We start from the raw sequence: 19,252 nt of genomic DNA on the forward strand, positions 1-19,252 counted from the left end.
AAGAGAATAGTTTTCCTTAAAAAGAGTAAGATATTTTTTTCAAGTACTTTCTATGCTTTCTTATTATTTATAAAAATGAACAATAGTGTCCTAGTAATCATTTTGTGACAAATGATTAAAAACAAAACAAAACACTCTGATTCATTCATTATGGCAAAAGGATACTGCTTTCCTGTTTTCTTTTTCTTGCCTTGAGCTAAGATTTTTAGAAGCACATATTTAAGAAATCACTTACAGGGAGTGTCCATGACATCTAAGCCACCATTCGACAGAATCAGAAATTGACCCAGGTGGTGTCTAGACTAAACTACAGGATGAAGACCTCTCTCTCTTCCCCTTTGCACTTGTAACTGGGCTGTTCAGGATCCGATAAAGTCAACCTTTCCCATCATGTCGTGCTGCCTATGCCACATGGCTCTCCTGAAACAAAGGCAGAAAATATTGCAACACTCCTTTCTTTGTTTGTAAATAATTTCTTGGCAAATACTTCTATTTTTTATCAAACCCTATCAGACCCTAGCAATTTGAAATTGGATTAGAATAGGGTATTTTACTTTAAAGTATTTTATATTATGAATCTACAAAAGCACAAAAAATATTGGCTTTCTGAATTAGAACAGAATCAAGACTTGCCCTCCAAACACAAAACACAGTTTTAAAAACATTTAGATGGAAATCAGAATGATCTTAACTTGAACCCAAATGGCTAGATCTTAAACACACGGTATCATGAGGAAAACGTGGGGAATGGGCTACACCCACAGAAGACGGGGTTCAGGGCAGTCCAAAGACCTCTGTGCACCATGATCTCACAAAGAGTACATGTAAATGCTTCTAGAAACACGGAGAAGCCATCTCAACATTTATTATTAATACACAGTGACTCTGTGACAACACCTGCCATCTAATATAGATGCACAGGGCCTTTTAACTCACCCTAGATATATTTTAAATTGTTTAAAAATAAATAGTTTTGCAAAAAAATAGTTTAAATGTCTTGCATTGATTTGATAACAAGTTTACAACTCTGTTATAGTTCTTACTCCAAATAGCTTATAATGAACACTTAAATTATATTATTACAGTGTACTCCATATTCCATCTTACTAGGTGAAAACAGATCAGAAAATGAAAGAGGAGTCTTTGTAACAAGGTACAATCAACGTTCCACCAAAATTAAGTACCTTTTCCCCTTTAAGTCAAAATACCATAACACAGATAGCATGGCATTGTGCCTTTTCTTGGTAATTCTCAGTTCTGACTCTAAAAAACAAATGGTGGGGGGAGGAAATGGGGATACTGACATGTCTGAATGACAGAGCTATTAAATTTGACCTACGACCGTTACTCTTATTTTTAAATGGCAGTAAGAGATAGGAAGTGAGTGACGAAGGAAGAAATTTCTTAAAATTACATATTTCATCTGAGAGGGAAACATTTTCCTTTGAAGTTGGAAACATTAGCTGGAAACATCTTCTGGATGGGGCAATTCCAAAATACCACACTAAAGAATCCTGCAGCGAACTGAATAAACACTACATTTCAAAATAACTAAAAAGTATTGAAGATAACACACTCCCCCCACCCCAATCAACTGAATTAAAAGAGAGAAAATATCTAATGATTGCAATTTATTTAAGACTTAGCTAAATTAAAAAGAAACAAATAGAAAACCTATTTTTAAATGGCCGTATATATGGCTGGTAAACACTTCCATATACCTGATATGGTTTTAATCTTTTTCTTACATGGTGCTCCACAATTTCCACAATTTGTCAACTAAAGTCATTGGGGGTTTTTTTTTGTTTTTTTTGGTTTTGTTTTGTTTTTTTTTTTGGTGGGGGAAAGGAAGGGTTAAATCTAGCATATCTTATTAGTGACTACGTAAAATAAAAATATAAATTCGACTTTAAAACAACGTTTTCTTTCTATTGAAATCCATTTAAAACTTTATATAAACTTAACTGTTGCAAGAGACTTTAGTCCATTTATGAAAATCAGATCTACATCAAGTTCACCCAAGAAAATGCTGACTAAGTAAGCTAAAGAAATCACAGATACAACATTTTACCAAAGGAAAGCATAGATAACAGAAAAAAAGTTGTTTATCACAGGAAACTATGATCATCTAGTATTTCTTTAATAATAGTTCTAGTTCCATAGGTCTTTATATGTTATGCCAATTTGTACCAGAGTTTAATGACAGAAAAGGCAACAATTTCTAAATTGGTGGTATACATTTCTTTACAATTTTTTAATGTAAGGCCATTTATTAAAACAGACAAACCACAAGATGAAAATGAAGGCAACAAAAAAATTCAACTTCTCACAACCAAAAAACAGCACAACCTCAAAAAATAATTTAGAAACGAGTGTTATAAAAGATACGGTGCAGATCTGCGTTCCACTACTCAACATTATCAGTCAGTTCATAATTCTAAATAAATCTTTTTAAAGGATGAAATTAAAAACCATTCTCAGTGTAGGTGTAAATTCTGTGATTTATCACACGGTTATGTTTACTCAACACTACCTTTGAAAATGGGCCATTAAAAGAGACATAACAATGTTCATTCTGTTTCATTCAACTTTACTTAGGGTTGAAGACACATGAAATGTGCTTTTAATGCATAAAAATCACAGTGGATAGCAGCAAAGGACGGGGGTGGGGGGGTAAGGAGAATCTGATAATTCACATTGTGATCATTCTGCACATTGATGAAAGATAATTCACACTTCTAAAACCTCAAGACTTCCCTTTTTAAAGAACCAAAATAAACCCAAGACACCTTGCCGACGTTTCCCCACCCCTACACAAACTGATTACTCTTTTACACATAAAACTGAAATAGTATGGCAGCAGAAGATTTTGATAGCAATGAGAAGTTTGTAAACTGTATTTCAGTCTCTTTTTCTTACTCCCAAAGTGCAAGATGCAGGGCTCTCATAATCTCTCAGTAGTGCTTCTCCTGTAAATAATCCTTCATTTTGTTTGGCAAAGGCAGTTTCTGAATCAGGTCTATCCTGGTGTACTGACGAATGACGAAACGGCACAGGTACTGCAGCGAGCGCACCTGCATGAACCGCGACACCGGATTGGTCAGTCTGACGGGGTACGTGGCAGAGCCGGGCAACCGAGACCGGGAGTAGCAAAAAGCCCCGTTTTCAGAGTCCCTGATGGAGTGCTCAATTAGATCCACTATAGACGTGTGTCCTTCCACATCCGGCTGTTCATAAAAGCTAAACCTACCATTTGAATGTTCAATTCGAGTGTGGAGGGTTTTGCCGTGGGAGCGGAAGCTCAAGCTTAAAAGGTAACGGTCGTCAGAACTGTCCCGGACAAGAAAAGAGCCATCTGGCACGTTTGCCAGCTTCCCTTCCGCCTCCCAGCGGGTGATCGGTCCCCAGTACCATCCTTGTTTTGCAAGTTTTTTCAGCTCCTCTGTAAGGCTTGTCACAACCATGGGGCCACTACTCTGCACTGAGTCATACACTCTCGCAACCCCAGGGGCCGAGTTAGGATCGAAATTCAAGTGACAGCGCATACTTTCCGCCACGTGGGCATCTGTGCCGGCGAGCCCACCGAAGTTCCTTTGGATCTGGTTAGCCTGCAGGGGAGGTAGCAATGGTGAGAGTGGAGGGACGTCGTCGTGACTCGCTCTCGGGCTCTGCAGCACGACCCCCGTAGTGCCGATCAGCAGGCCGTTCACCGCCTGGTCCACGAAGATCTCCGGGGCCACGACCAGGTCCTGGTCTACCTGATTCTCGTCTTCGGGGAAGGCGCCCCCCACGACCGGAGGAGGGACTGCGGAGACTTCCATGGGGGAGGAGCTGTCCAGACAGCAGCTGCGCGACCCTTCCAAGGGGTACATCCCCTCCTCTAAAGGCACAGTGTACTGAATGTAGTCCTGAGGCACGAGTCCGATTACGACAGGCACATGTTCATCCAGGTGGAGATGCAGGTCCCCATCCTGAGACTCGGAGCCCTTCAGCGAGCTCGTCTGTTCCGGGCACACGGCGTCGGCCTGGAGGTCGCGGAAGTCCTTGCGCACGCCGTTCAGGGCCGGGCCCGGGCTGGGCGCAGTGGACCAGCGCCTTGACCCTCACCTCCATCTTGATGCACGTCTCCTCCGAGGCGGTGGGGCGCAGCGGCCACGGCGTGGGGCTGTAGTGGTGGCTGCGCAGCGAGGTGGACCTCATGGGCCGCTGCGCCCTCACGTCCTTGAAGACGAGCGGGGCCGAGGAGGAGGAGAAGGCGTCCTCGTCCGCGGAGCCCCCGGACGGCGCGCCGCCCTTGCCCTTCGGCTTCTGCTTGGCCGAGAGCCGCCTCTTCAGCGTGCCCATGAGGCTCTCACTCTTCGACCGACTCTTCCCGCCCTTCTCCTCCTCGCTGCTGAGGTCACAGCTGGCCATATCCTTCCCATAGCAGCTCCCGAACAAGGAATCCTCTTTTCCAAAATCACTGGCTAGTGATGGTTGTTGTACGACCATGAAATCCGTTTCTTCTTTACTTTTATTCAAGTTGAAAGATTTCCGGAAGGTTTTAAGACTAATTTTCTTCATTCTGACAAGCTACCTAATCCAAGGGGATCAACTTCTCTCTGGAATATTATCCTCAAACATCCGGAGAGGCTGCATGCAACGCTGCATCTATGTATTTTTCCAGCTTCATTTACCCTTTGGAGCCATTTTCTAAAAAAAATAAAATAAAATAAAATTTTAAGGGAAAAAAATCACATTAAAAAATGCTTCCACAAAAAAGTCTTATTTCACTCAGTTTTCATCTTTCAGCTTCTGAACAAGAACACCCGAGCACGCTCGTGAGAAGGGAAGCTCCTTTAGGACAGGGGTCTTCTCCATTTCCCACAGCGAGCAGATCCCTGCCCACCAGCAATCAGCATCTGGCACGTTTGGGAATGCTTAAAGAACAAACCCTATGCGAGCTCTTTTCTTTCTGCACCTTGCTTTGGTTCATCCTAGTTATGGGTCAATGTCCTTGTCCTTCCTAACAGAGCTCGAACAGGGCACCCTCACCCCCTTCACACGGACTCACACTGCTCCCTGCCGCTGCCAGCCACCAGCCTGTGTCCCGCAAACCCCCAACACCAACAGAGAAGGCACCGCGTCGGTAAGAAGCCTGATTCCTTAGCAACTTACACATATTTTTAAATATTTAAGCATCTGTAAAAATGAATTAAAGGAATTCTATAATCCGTGGTAAATTACCTGGGAAAAGCCCAGAAATGCCCCTCTCCATCCACAAGTCCACTGAGAACAGGGCCCACCCCTTTCACGTTCTCTGAGCCCACACAGCAGGAGAGCACAGGGCGCTTGCAGCTGGAACCCCTTCCCCTCCGGGAACACCCGTAACTAGGTCAGTCTTGTGCAGGCCTATGTGAAAGAAGGTGGTGAAGCAAATCTCCAAAATTTTTATTTTTCATTTTTTTTGTAATTTCCCATGGCAAATTTTCACTTCTGTATCCAGAAATATATTCCCTAAACTTCTTTGTACACCGTTCCATCACCTAAATGATAAAATTTCAGTTTTATAAAGATTTTCTAAAAATCATTTCCAAGGAAAAACTTTTGACCCCATAAGTCATGTGCTTTGCAAAGATACTCTGTTTACATGCAGCATCATGTTTTATTTCCTCATGGCCATGTCCTGCAGTCTTTGCAACCATCAAAGTATGATGTGATAATAAGATGACCTGCTTAAACTTGAACAAAATGCTAATAAAACTAAGAGCAAGATTCTGATCTCCCCATTGATCCGTTTAGCACTTCTTAGTGTTTTGGCAAGACTACATTAATTCACTATGCATTTACTAAACCCCTACTACATACCCAGGACTGTGTCAGAATATGCAGATTAATAAATTATTTATGGTCTCACAATCTATGCCGGGAAAGGCCTAAATTGTAACACAAACCCATTAGTAATATAGTGATAACAGGGTAGGAGTTGAGAGAGAGAGATTTTACAAATGTTTACTTCAGTTTAGACAGAATTTGGTTATTGTATAAATAGAATCTGCATGTCATTTTTAGTTAAAAAAAAAAAACAAAACCTCAGATCAACCTATAAAGTGATCAGAAATATCTCTATAGAAGAAGAAATTTTAAAAAGACTTATTATCATATGTTTTTTGAGAAAGTTGTGAAAAATAAAGTAGTATAAATATCTGGAGCACCAGCTACCTTTACATATTATATTAACTTGTATATTAGATGACTTAGTATATCCAAGGATCATTATCTGTTACTCAAACATAAGGATGTAACATTTAAACTAAGTTGTTAACATATATAATTTGTTTGACAAAATATGACCACTCATAAGCATGAGAGAGATAATATGATGCCAGCATACTGTAGCTGGCAAGTCACTCCTTTTGAGTAGATGGTACAGGTTATGTACTCAAAGTAAGACTATCTAATCTCTTTTGACAAGAATAAGAATCCACGCACTGTGGCTGTGACAGGTACAGCTGCAAATATAAAATCACCGTGAGATGGGATTTAGATATTTTGTTGATGTATGATCACACTGAATTACTACCAGCCGTTAGAAAGTAGCTGCTATGTGCGACTGACATGGGATTAATTTCCAAAATACACAAACAACTCATACAGCTCAGTATCCAAAAAAAACCATCCAATAAAGAAATGGGCAGGAGACCTAAACAAACATCTCTCCAAAGAAGATATACAAATGGCCAACAGGCACATGAAAAGCTGCTCAACATCGCTAATTATTAGAGAATTGTGAGTTACAAATTCTGCTGTAATGAAATAATATTCCAGGCTAATACAAAATAATTTTTAATGCTACAAATGTGTACATCGTGGAAATATTTGTAAAAATCTTTGTAAGTAAAGAAACTATCACACACAGAAGGTGACCCATGCACATATGGAATCCTGACAAATGACAAAGTACAAACCAATGGGAAAAGTATACTATCTAATCAATGGTGCTAAGACAACTGATTAAATAGCTGGAAATTTAAGAGTGGATTCCATACCTCACACCATCAATGAAAATAAATTATAAGTAGATTAAAGATCTAATTGTGAAAATCTAACTTTAGGTAGAATGAAATACAAAATATCTTTAAAACTTTTTAAAAATAAGGCATAGAAAAGATAAACGATAAAACTTTATTTCAAAAGATACCACAAAGGAACTGATCTCATGTGACAAATTTTTCTGTAAAGCTAAGAAAAACTGGACAACCTAAGGATAATAAAAGCTCCATAAACTTCTCTTACTCAGAGAGAACTTCTAAGTACAATTCTTCATAGTGGTAGAAATCACATTTATTTGCTTAACAGGTGGAAAATGGTGACCAGAAGACTAATAAAAACTGCCCTGTGTTAAGTGATAATTTTCTGGCTCACTAGCAATGAATTCAATTTTGTTCACCAAAAGCTGGGCACCAACCCACACAGAAATTAAGAAAATTTAATTACCAATATCCATAAAACTAAAGGCTGTGAATACTAGAGAAAACAAACATGTTTAACCCCAGTAACAGGGATGCTGCAAAGAAAGTACTGTTTATAATAACAACCCCAAATTAGCAAATTCGTGGTAAACTAGACCAATGGATCAGTATCCAGAATGGCTTATATCTGGTCTTCCTGGAGTGTCACCCCAGTATTTCTCAAACCCAAGCACGTAAATCTACTTAAAGCTTGACCCAGAGGGTCAGGCCCAGCTGACTTTCTAGGAATGGTACAAAATGTTAGCTCAGTTTCAATCCCAAACACGAAGTCTCGTTTTCCCACTGCTGGGCCTGGTTTATGCTATCTTCCTCCTCCTGATAAAATGTTCTCTTCCCCTTTCCTAATCCACCTGCCAGGGAATTCCTTAAAAATACGTACTTCCTCCTGAAGTCTTTTCTGATCACCCAGCCAGAAGGGAGTTAGTTCCCCTCCCCGCCCTGGACTCCAGGTGCTCAATCTGTACATCTTTAACAGCATGTCACATAGTGACTCAGAACTCTTGTATTCTGTGCATGTCTTATCTCTCCAACCAGACTGCAAGTACTTAAAAGTAGAGACCACGTCTCTTTATTCATGTCTGTATTTCTACCATTAGATACTTAATATATACTGCTTAAATTCTTTGATATCAAATAAATATTCCTTAACTATTAAGTAAATAGACAGAAAAATTCACTCTGTGCAAACCTGGCTAAATCTCCTCTTATCAAAATGAAGCAATCTACCTCTTTTAAAAGTCAGAAGTCATCCACACAAACGATCAAGGATTGGCAACTCCACCTAAAAAGGCCACAGAGAAAACACCTGCCCACCAGTTAGGAAGTTCTACCACACAGTATCCACCCTGTACCTCCCAGGGTCTATATTCAGGCATGCAGAAATAACTGAAGAAATTCTACCAAATAAATACCAGTAAAGGAAGTAAATACATTAAATAATCCCCTCCCCTTGCCAAATACCATGTAGTTACCTAAGTACATCCAAAAATAAAAAGTTATCTTTGATCTCAAAAGTTGAGGATGGGTGAACAGGGGAGCAGCAATGGCATCACCTACGTATGGACTATGCTGTCATCAGGATCCAAGAGAAATGTAAGGCTGTTGTCAGTCTCCAAACATTGCAGTGGGCACTACAGGCTGTCCTTTCTGCTCGTGAGCTATTTTTCATAAAGCTCTCGACTGTTATTTTCCCCCTTCATTTGTAAACTACTTTCTAGATCCCAAGAGGACTTAAAGATATTTGATTCAAAACTAAGAGATGAAATCTGCGCTCCAAGACAGTGAGAGAAAAGCGACAGGAAGCGGCTGGACAGAGACAATCTGATGGAGCACTCTTCAGCAGCACACTTTGGACATGACCAATGACCCAAAGCTCTAAGTCAGACAAGACTGTAAATGAAGACACAGGGGAGGGTAAGGGAATTCCTAACTCTGTTTTCTAGCTGCACCCTAACCCTAACTGTATGCTAGCATGTGGGTAGAATCCACGAGGGGATCAGTGGTCCAGCGAATCCCCTGAACTCACAGATCAGATACTTTGTATGTGTTCTGCTCTATACCCATCACTTTCCTCAGACCCTCAAAGGAGTCCTGACCAACAGAAAGGTCTGTAATCTTCAGAGAAAACTTTGTATGTGGGAAGAACTCCCCTTGGTGGTAACAGAGTCAGTGACCCTGCCATGAGGATGTTCACCGTTCCTGGAAGAGGCCGCTTGGGCAGTGCAGTCATGAAACAAGTGAGGCAAGGAGGACATGGTCACTGGCAATTGTGAGACGGCATGAAGGAAAGGGAGGCGATCAGAGAATACGAGGGTTCCTAACTTTAGATTCCATAAACACTTAAGTCCCCAAGGCCTCTATGATGAGCCAATATTTAGGCCAACGCTGGAATGACGAGAAGCCAGTCATGCAAAGGAAGGCTAAGTGGAGAGAACAACTTTCTAGGTTGAGGGAAGAGCACATGCAAAGGCCCTGAGGGGCGAAACTGCAGACACAACACTAAGAAGCCCAGTGGGCCCCAAGTCCAACACGTGAGGGAGGAGTGGGCACGAGACGGCACATCAAGTTATTTCAATCTAAGTGCGATGAGAACTAAAAAGTTTCACGTATCAACATGTCCAGTTTATATACACACTTCCCAGTTTTGAGCCCATACATTATCCTCTCCAACATAGGCACAAACCCACCAGGAATGTAACTTCAATGACAAAAGCAAACTAAAAAACCCCCCAAAAACCCAGGGGTCTCAAACTGCCTCATCTGAAAAATAGATGAACAGTTTCTGAACAAAATATAAGATGTTACAACAGTCATTTGGGACCATTTGCAGCTCCAGGGGAGGACTATCCAAGTTGCCCTAGCAGGCCATATGCCTCTTAAATTTTTCAAACAATGGACGGGTTAAGAGAGTTCAACATATAAACACTGGAGAAACTCAAACATGAGTCACTGCACATAAAGGTTTTATTCATATCTAATTTCCATTTACAAGTAATTCTTCATATTGACCCAGTTTTGTGATATAATTTTAGTGACATTAAATAACATTCAACTTCAATTAGAAGTTGTTAATTGGTTAAAATATAATTCTTGGCAGGAAACAGTTGTAGTTGCAAACCCTTCTGGGTCCACCAGTTTCGGACATACGAGTCACTAGAAACGTGCCACGTTCAGACACAGCTAATGCCGCTTGGAGCGCACACAGACTCATCTCGGGGTTGGACGGAAAACACCTGCAGCACACACCACACACTGGAAGCCCAAGCTTCAGGGATCCGTAATGAGGCAAGTTCTGAAACGCAGGTCCACAAGCTGGAGACAGATCCAGAGCAGGATGTGGAAAGTAGGCCTGAATAAGAGAGCACACACTGCAGGATCCAGGCAGCCACGTACACTCTGGTCTTACCCGCATCCAACTGCCAAACTGCAGGGAGAGCAAAACCCAGACAGCTCTCCATTTCCCAAGGTGCAAAACACAAGTCTTTAGAGCACACTGTAGGCCCCCCCGGGTGTGACTCTCCGTTCTTCCCCGGCCCCTCCACTCGCCTCCTGGATGCTCTGGAATACAAGCCCGCTGCCATCCATTCCAGGCGTTGGTGTGGGCTGCAAACATCAAATCTCCAACCCCCCCGACTTCCTTCACGTCTTCGTGGGGCTGCCACTTTCTCAGCGAGACCTGCCCTGAACGTGCCATTTAGGCTGCACCACAAACCCCCTTGCTGTGCACGTGAACCTTCCCTGACACGCAAAAGAACTTTCTCAGTGTTCTTTGTCTCTCTCCTGCTCTTTACATTGAAGAACGTAAGCTTCACACAAGCAGGGATTTTAACTCTGCTTCATTCCCTGATGTTTCCCAAGCGTCCAGGACGGTACCAAGGGCGCAGGAGGTGCTCAGCAATTCTGATTAAGTACGTTTTAGACATGCAAACCTAATCAGGTACGGTGATTGGATACCCTGCCCACCTTCACCTCCTTCCTCCCCACCTCAAGCCACAATTTACCATGATTTAGGGAAAAATTACAAACCTCCTTGACATAGTCAAAAAGGCCTAGATGATCTGGCTGTTTCTGGTGATTTCTGCTCCATTCACATTGAAATCATCCTTTTTTTGCCATATTCTCGCTCAACACAGAACTTTAAAATATTGCCACTTTGATCTGAACTGTTTTTTTTTTTTTTCATTCTCCTCTTTGACTAATTCCTTCACACCTCAGCTCATCTGTCAATTCCTCAGGGAAGCATAGCTTGTTCTTTCTGATTAGGCAAAATTCCCCAATTCCAGGATCTCAGAATACTGCATTCTTCTCTAGCATAGAATTTTTCAGCTGGGATATATGATTATATTTGCTTGCAAAATTATGTAACTAGTGCCCAGCACCCCAGCAGACTGTAATCTACACAAAAGCAGAGACTATGCCCGTTTTTCCCTCAACATTTTATCCCAGTACCTAGCTTGTATCTGGCCCAGAGAAGGCACTCAAGAAGTGTCTGTTGAACAAACAACAAAGTAAGATGAATGAGAACACTGTTCCACACTGACAGGCGGCCTGATGCTGCCGTATGTAATTGCCTCAGTACTCATCTGAGGTGACAAGCATCACCACTAAATGTGGGGTTCGGATGGTTCTGCTCCCCACTACTGCATCCATTTCATAGAAAACAAGACTGAGAAGGACAGTAAAAGTACTTGGTAATTATCCACTTGGTAAGTATTCCTTTTTCAACCACCAATTCATGTGCAACTTCATAATAACATTAAGTAAATAAAATTCAGTCCTAAACATTAAAACCACAAAAAGTTCTATTAGGCCATATGGTCTTTTATCTCTTCCCTTCATTTTCTAGGCAAAGATTACTCTGAAATTTTTAAGAGTATCTGTTTTTCTGTTTGCACTTCCAAAAATATATGCCATCTTTTTATAGGATTACCATCTGTCTCATCATGCTTAAGTAAATGTTCTGAATTAGTCTTACTGCTTTTCTAATTGTAAAATTTTAAGTTTACACATATACTTGAAAATACGTATGAAGGTTCAAGGAGAAGTTTCAGCCACGAATACTGTATCCACGTGGGCAGAAGGTAACATCTTCAAATAATTTCACCATCTCTTTCTGAAGGAACGACTCGGGGTAGCCAGTCCTGTCATTGTGCCACCCAATGAAAAAATTTCACAGACAACATCAAAACAACTACTTAACCTTCAACGAAAAAAACAGCTTTATTACTTTCATACGTGAGGAAACTGAAATTCTCAGATCACACTTTGCCCCCAAAAGTTAAATAATTTGTTACCAGGAAAAACAGCAGATCCAGAACTTAAAACAGGTTGCTGATGCCAAAGCTCACTTTTCTCCCCTGTAACAAGCTGCCCTCTTGGCCGTGTTATTGGTTAAGTCAGTGGTTCCCAAACTTTCTGGTCTTGGGATCTCTTTATCCTCCTAAAAATTACTGAAGACCACAAAAAGCTTTGCCTATGAGAGTTATATCTATTGAAATTGTTTCTTAAAAGTTAGTTGCACTGGAAAATCTGAACCCATATCAGGAAATTTTTTTTTACTGTATTACAGTTGATCCCTATTAGAAATTAAAACTGAGATTATAAAATACTTCTTAATTCATTTTAAAATGGCAACTTATTTATTACATGTTAACATAAATAACTTATCATGAAAAATAAATACACTTTCCCAAACAATAAAAATTGAGTGAGAGAAGTGGCACTTTCACATTATTGTAAATCTTTCCCGGCCAATTTAAGACAACTGGACTCTCATGTCTGCATCTGCATTCAATCCATTACAATATGCTGTTTCACTTAAAATATAGGAAGAAAATTCAACCTCCTACAGATGTAGAGCTGGAAAAGGGAGGAAGTTTTATTTAATAACCTTTTCATATAACTGCATACTCTTTTAGTGCTATTGCAACAAAACCAAGGGGTAGTTTCTTAAAAGATAGTAGCACTGGGAAATATGCAACCATATCTAAAACTTTTTACTCCATTACATTCTAATCCATTAGTCTAGGGTACATTTTGAACAGATCATTTATGCATGTATGATCTGGAACATCAAGCACTAGTTATTTCAGTATATATCAAAAAATTACATTTAACATCAAAACTGATCTCATCAGAAAAGTAAGTATTGGGAAGAGGTTAAACCAAGAGTGGTAGATGCAAGTTTCCTATAATCCTAATTTTTGCTTGAAAGCTTAAATTTAGTATGGACAATGATAGTGCCAGTGAAGTGAAAGGCTTACTTTGATCATTTATCAGAAAACATCCACTAAACACACGTTGATTAACCATAGTTTGTCTGTCAATTGTTCTTTTAGGTAAAAGTGGTGTTTCATGAAAAAGCAGCTAGTTCAGTCAGCAACTCAAACAACGGCACAAGGTTTCCCTTGAGATGCACACTGTCTTTAGTATGTGGTAGAATGTACTTCCTACACACTTCCACTTCATCATAAGGATTTTGAAAAGATGTATATTCAGGGTCAAAACTTAATAATATTAGTAATTTTTATAGCTTCATCAATGACATTCTTCAATGTAATTGGAATTTTCTTCTTACTACATAGTGATTGGAGGTCAAGAACATACGACTATTATGAAAGTTTCAAATTATGACAGTTGGTGCCACTGCCTGGTTCATGGTAAGGCACCATCAACTTTATTCACACTGCTTTTGTACTCTCAGCAAAAATGGCAATACAGTGACAAAGACAAATACTGTTTTAGTATTATTATGAAAGGGGGTCCACAGACCATACTTTGAGAATGGATAGCCTAAACTATCTGTGAAGACAGTTTAAAAGAACAAAGAGAAAGACTTTTAATGCAAGTATAGTACCCACATAAAAAGTCAACAGAGGAGGAGACTGATTCACCGTCAGAAACATCTCTCTGCACTAAAAGCTGCTTTTCAATTTCCAAGCCAGTTTCTGAGCGTGCATGGCTCATGCCCTTCCGCATCAGTTCCTTGGATTTTACTCCACTGCTCCTGAATCTGTCAGTTCACTACCTGCCATTACCTTTACAAAAAAGGAAAACTAAAGAACAGGTATTAAAGCCATTCCATAAACGGAGAAGTAGAATAAGGAGGGAAAGGAATAGGCCATATAGTAAAAGAGAACCTAAGGGCAATAGTCAACGTAACGAGAGATACGACAGAATTCAATAAGCAGGAATGGGATAAACCCAACAACTAGACGAAAAAGACTTTCAGATACAGTTTTCAAAAATCCAATGACACGTTACATGAAAACAACATACGAAAACTAATCGCCTCAGAAAGTTTCAAAACATCAATTTCTATTAGCCACCTCTTTCCACTCTCCTCTTCTTCAGCATTCCTGTGATTTTCTTATTCTATCTGTCAAATTATATTTACTTGTATTTTCCTTGAGATCAGGAACCTTTATCACTTGATCGCTTGTTAGTTCCCAGTACCTGAAATAGCTCCTGGGCATAGCTAATGCTCACCTGTTCTTTTCTGAATTTAAGTTGGTTTTTTTTTTTTCCAATTCTTTCTATTAAAAAAGTTAATTGATTTGTAAACACTAAATACACACAGATGACTAAAAAATTTTTCTGCAGAATTAGGTGTAAGCAAAACCACTCTAAAGAACTATGAAAACATTACTTCAAAAAAATTCTAGGCCTTTGTACAAAAATTACTTTGCAAATGTCATTAACCTCTAATCCTATTTAAAAGAAGTGCCAAATTGGAAATCATTGATGATGTATTATGTAACGACAAAATTCAAACTGATCAAGTTTAGCCAATGAATATTTAAAGAAAAAACACTGGTCCTACACTTGAAAATGAATGAAAGAGTGCATATTTACATGTTTTAATTTAAAATAAAATGTTTAAAAGTATATGAGTCCACACTTCAGTGCAGTTTTTCAATTAACTAACAAATACCCAATACTGTTTCAGAAAAAAATCCCCTAACAGAAAAGAATGAAAAAAGGCACATGCTAACAACAACTGGCTGTTACAATCAAGAAAAAAAGGAAAATTTACACAAAATCAGAAATGGAAAGAGCAAAAAATATGAATCTATGAAAAATCAAAATATGTAAGAATACTTGAAATACTATGAAAATTAACTGGAAACTCAGACGAAATGGATAATTTTGTGCAAAATATATATTCCCAAAATCTGCATCAGAAGAGGTAGGAATCAAAAAAAGGCTAATAGCTGTCAAAGAACCTAAGAAAGTTATCCAAGAATTACCATGGCCCTCTCTTCCCTGGGGGAGAAAAAGTGAAAACTCACTAAAGATGTATGTCCAATACTCACTAAACTACTTCAGGGAATAGAGGAAAAAAAAGCTTCCAATTTACTTTTAAAGTCAAAAGAACACTGATGCCACAAATGAACAAAGACAACAAATTAAAAAAAAAAAAAACCACTGATCTCACTTATGGATACTGAAACAGAAATCTTAAATATTAGCAAACACTGGGAGTAGTGGGGGGGAAACAATTCAACTAGAAAAGGTACATTTCAGGACTGCTAGCTCGGCTGTATATTTGTAAATTTATTAATATAATTTACCAGCAATCAAAGAAGCAAAATCATACGATCATAGCTATAAATAACAAAAAAATAAACCTGACAAAAAGGAAAATGCTATTTCCTGACTCCCTTCAAAAAAGTCTTTGTAAAATAGAAATAGATGGACATTTAACACAATACATATAACAAAATTATGACCCATAATGAATAATGAAGAAATGCTGAAAGCCAGCAACAAGGATGCCAACTATTATAACTATTAATTAGCATTATTTTTTAACACATTAGCCAATTAATAAGTATAAAAGAAGTAAGTGTAAATATTGGAAAGGAGAAGACCAACTGTCATCATGGACAAATGACATGATTGAATGAACACCTGGAAATACAACAGATGCAGCTGAAAAACTACCAGGGGGAAAAAAAGAAAAAAAAACTCGGTCAAGTAATTCCTTACAAAAAGTATATGTAAAAATCACTAGCAATTCTATATTTTTAAAAAGTTGGTTAAGAAAATAAAATAAAAGACTTGATTCAACTTACATTAGTTTTTTAAAAGATGAGATTAATTTCTTAAATATCCAGAACTTGATGAAAAGCTTTAGAACTCCTCAGAGTATAAGGGATCTAAATATATGAAAGACATATCATGTTCTTCAATAAAACAGTTCAATTTTCTCAAAATATTAATTCAAGATCTCATGAAAACATCACCAATGTCTTTGTAAGAAACCTGACAAAATGATATTGAAGTTAACTTTGACATATAAACAACCAAGAGAGTAAGAAAATCCTAAGGGACAAATGAGGGCGAATGAACTTCACGGGTATCAGAATATACTGGGAGAGTTTAAACCTGGAGGAAAGAAAGAATAGGAAGTCAAGAAACAGACCAAGGAACACAGGAAAAGAGTACGTGACTAGGAAGATAGGTCAAACTATTGGGGGAAAGACGGGTTATTAAAGAAATGATAAGAGTAGGTTGGATAACCTTGGGGAAAAGCAAGGCTTTTTTTTTTTTCACTTTATTTCTTATGTAAAAATAAATTCCATAAGAATTAAATATGCAAACAAACAAAAGTTGAAGAAAATCTTAAGAACTTGCAGCGCAAGAAAGCCCTTCTACGCATAAAACCTTGAATTCATAAAGGAAAAGACTGAAAATATAACAAGGCAAAACGTACAACTTTCTGGATAGCCAAAAAATGGCATAAATAAAGCCCAAAAATAAACTGGAGGAAAACTGCAAACACATTATGACAAAAGATTAATCTCTGCAACAGAGACCATGCTCTTAGAAATCAGTAAGAGAAAGATAAATCGTACACACCAAAGGGCAAAACACACAGAGGAACCGTTCACACGAGGGAGAAATCAAGCAAGCCAGAGAGGGAGAAAGCAAACTCAAGTGGCCAATCAACACCCTGAGAAGATTCTCAATTCATTCACCACACAGAAATTAAAGGAATTTGGGTGTGCCGGGAACTGTTTCATACCCTGCCTGTGTGGTGGCTACAGAACTGAATGCATCTGCATAAAGTCAACCGACAGTACACTGCAAAGGTGAGTTCACTGTTTGTAAACTTGCATATCAACTTTAAAAATTCACTGAAAAGGAAATTCAAAGCAAAGCAAGATAGTATCTCTCACCTATGAGTTTGAAAAACGTTAAATCAATACCAGTGTTGGCAAGGGTATGGGAAACCAGCACTAATAACTAATTGTTAAAGTGTAAATTGATTTAACTTGTGGAGGATTATTTGAAAACATTTATCAAAATTTTAAAATTCACATATGCTTTAACTAAGTAATTATGCTATTAGGAATTTGTCTTTTGGATATATACTCATGCCAAAAACAAGGACATATGGAAAAGAATGTTCTTTACAGAATTAATTTTAAAAAACCAACAATATTACTTGATCATTTACCTAGTAATGGCCTACTACTGGTAAATATAGGCCACATATTGACCCAGTATGGGCCAGGTTTCGGCTTAAGCCTGCATCTCATTTAATCCTTACAACTAGGTAAGCTCAGTACTATGCACAAAGAAGATAACACAGTGGGAAGCACTCACCTGGAACCAGAATCCATGAGTTCACATATATCCATCCCAGCCCCACCTTTTATCAGTTGTGTGATCTTAGAAATAGCAGTATCGCTCACACAAGTTAATTTTGAGGTATAAATGTGAAGTCCTTAAAAAATGCCCACCACACATGAAGCAACACAGACGCCTCTAGCTAACAGCAGTGGTAACTGTGTAAACAGGGAAGCTGAGACAGAGATCAAAGCACTTGCCTAAGATCACACAACTGATTCTGCAGAATGAGCTGGCTCAGTCACTATGTGAAACTTGTTGCATAATTCATTTTGATGAAAAGTGGAATTAATCTAAATGTCAGGAAACAACAATAAAAATACACAATCAAAAATCAGTGGACCAGTTTAATAAAAGATAATCTATCAATACGATGAAATATAGATAAAGAAAGGGGTTGGAAAAAGGCAAGCTACGAAACAAAATGCAAATATGATCTCATTTGTGTAAATATTTATATGCCCAAATATGTACAGTAAGTGTCTCAAAGAATATGGGAAGCTCAGCAATGACACTTCTAGTGATCAGGGAAAGAGATAAGGGGAGCCCCGCATCCAAGCAGAGCTTCTGTGACCAGTGAGCGGGCTTCACCTGACCACAGACCACCCACCCCTTCTTATAAAGAAAGCCTGCAGTCTCGGTAAGAGTGCGTGTCTGTGCGTTTCAGCCACCGGTGTCCCAAAAAGCAGGACTCTGATGCCCTCAGGGTCAAAGGTCTCAACAGCTCTCCCTAATCAGCCATCTCCCTAAGCCTCCTTAAATTGTTCCCAAATTCCCCAGCTGGTAATCTCCTGATGCAAAGCCCTCCCCTCACTCCATGTACCTCACTCTCTTGTTTCAGTCTTTGCTTCCCTGGTCACTACTCAGATTCTTCCTGTGGTTTCGCTCCCATCCCTCGTGGACACTGGGAATGAGGAACACCTTATCCAGCCAAATCCCTGACACCTAACAACCCTGCGCCCCTGAGTTCACCCCATACAGCAAGTGGTTCTCACCCTTCACTGCAGTTTCTGTAGGTTTCCTTACCTATGCCCGCCTCTTTGCCTCCCTCTCCTACAGTACTGATCACTCCAGCACACGCACTTGTCTTGACATTGATAAAACCCTGCACTTCCTTGAAGAGTAAGGAGAGAGCTACAAGCCACAGTAAAAATTCACAGGGATGAAAGTTAAGTCCTTACCCTCCAGGCCCTGAGATTCCGGCACAGAATGTAAGTGAGCAAACGCTTGCAGACGCCTCTGGGAAGGGCTGTAGAAGAAACCTATTCAGGACGCTGTCACCAAACGGAGGAGAGACTGCTTCCGCCACCACTGCTACTGCTGCTGCTAACGCCATCACAACCCCACCCCCGCCCCGCTCAGGAGGTTACTATGTCCTAAAAACGGACATTTCTTCTTGAATCCCCACAAGAACTCTATTTAGAATGTACTATCTTTACCTCCATTTCATAGAAGAGTAAACTAAACCTTACCATGTTTAACAAGTAGTCCAAAGTCACAAAGAAAGTTGCCACACAGCAGGCACAAGAGCGACTGCTGGCAGTTTCCGACACCTTATCTGACTGCGGGAGCACAACGTGGAGCCTGGGAGGACAGAGCCCACG

The 19,252-nt window shown here is 39.5% G+C and overlaps 1 protein-coding gene across 1 annotated transcript in view; it reads right to left on the reverse strand.

Annotated features, from left to right (window-relative positions):
* Positions 1–1,616: 1,616 nt before the first annotated feature.
* Positions 1,617–19,252, reverse strand: part of SOCS6 (suppressor of cytokine signaling 6) — a 29,716-nt gene continuing 12,080 nt past the window's right edge. Inside the window, 2 exon segments of the mRNA XM_032470635.1 lie at positions 1,617–4,082; positions 4,084–4,692. Coding sequence (XP_032326526.1) covers positions 2,955–4,082; positions 4,084–4,563 — 1,608 coding nt within the window. The 5' untranslated portion in view covers positions 4,564–4,692 and the 3' untranslated portion in view covers positions 1,617–2,954.

This window comes from Camelus ferus, chromosome 30 (assembly GCF_009834535.1).
Source record: "Camelus ferus isolate YT-003-E chromosome 30, BCGSAC_Cfer_1.0, whole genome shotgun sequence".
Taxonomy (NCBI): domain Eukaryota; kingdom Metazoa; phylum Chordata; class Mammalia; order Artiodactyla; family Camelidae; genus Camelus; species Camelus ferus.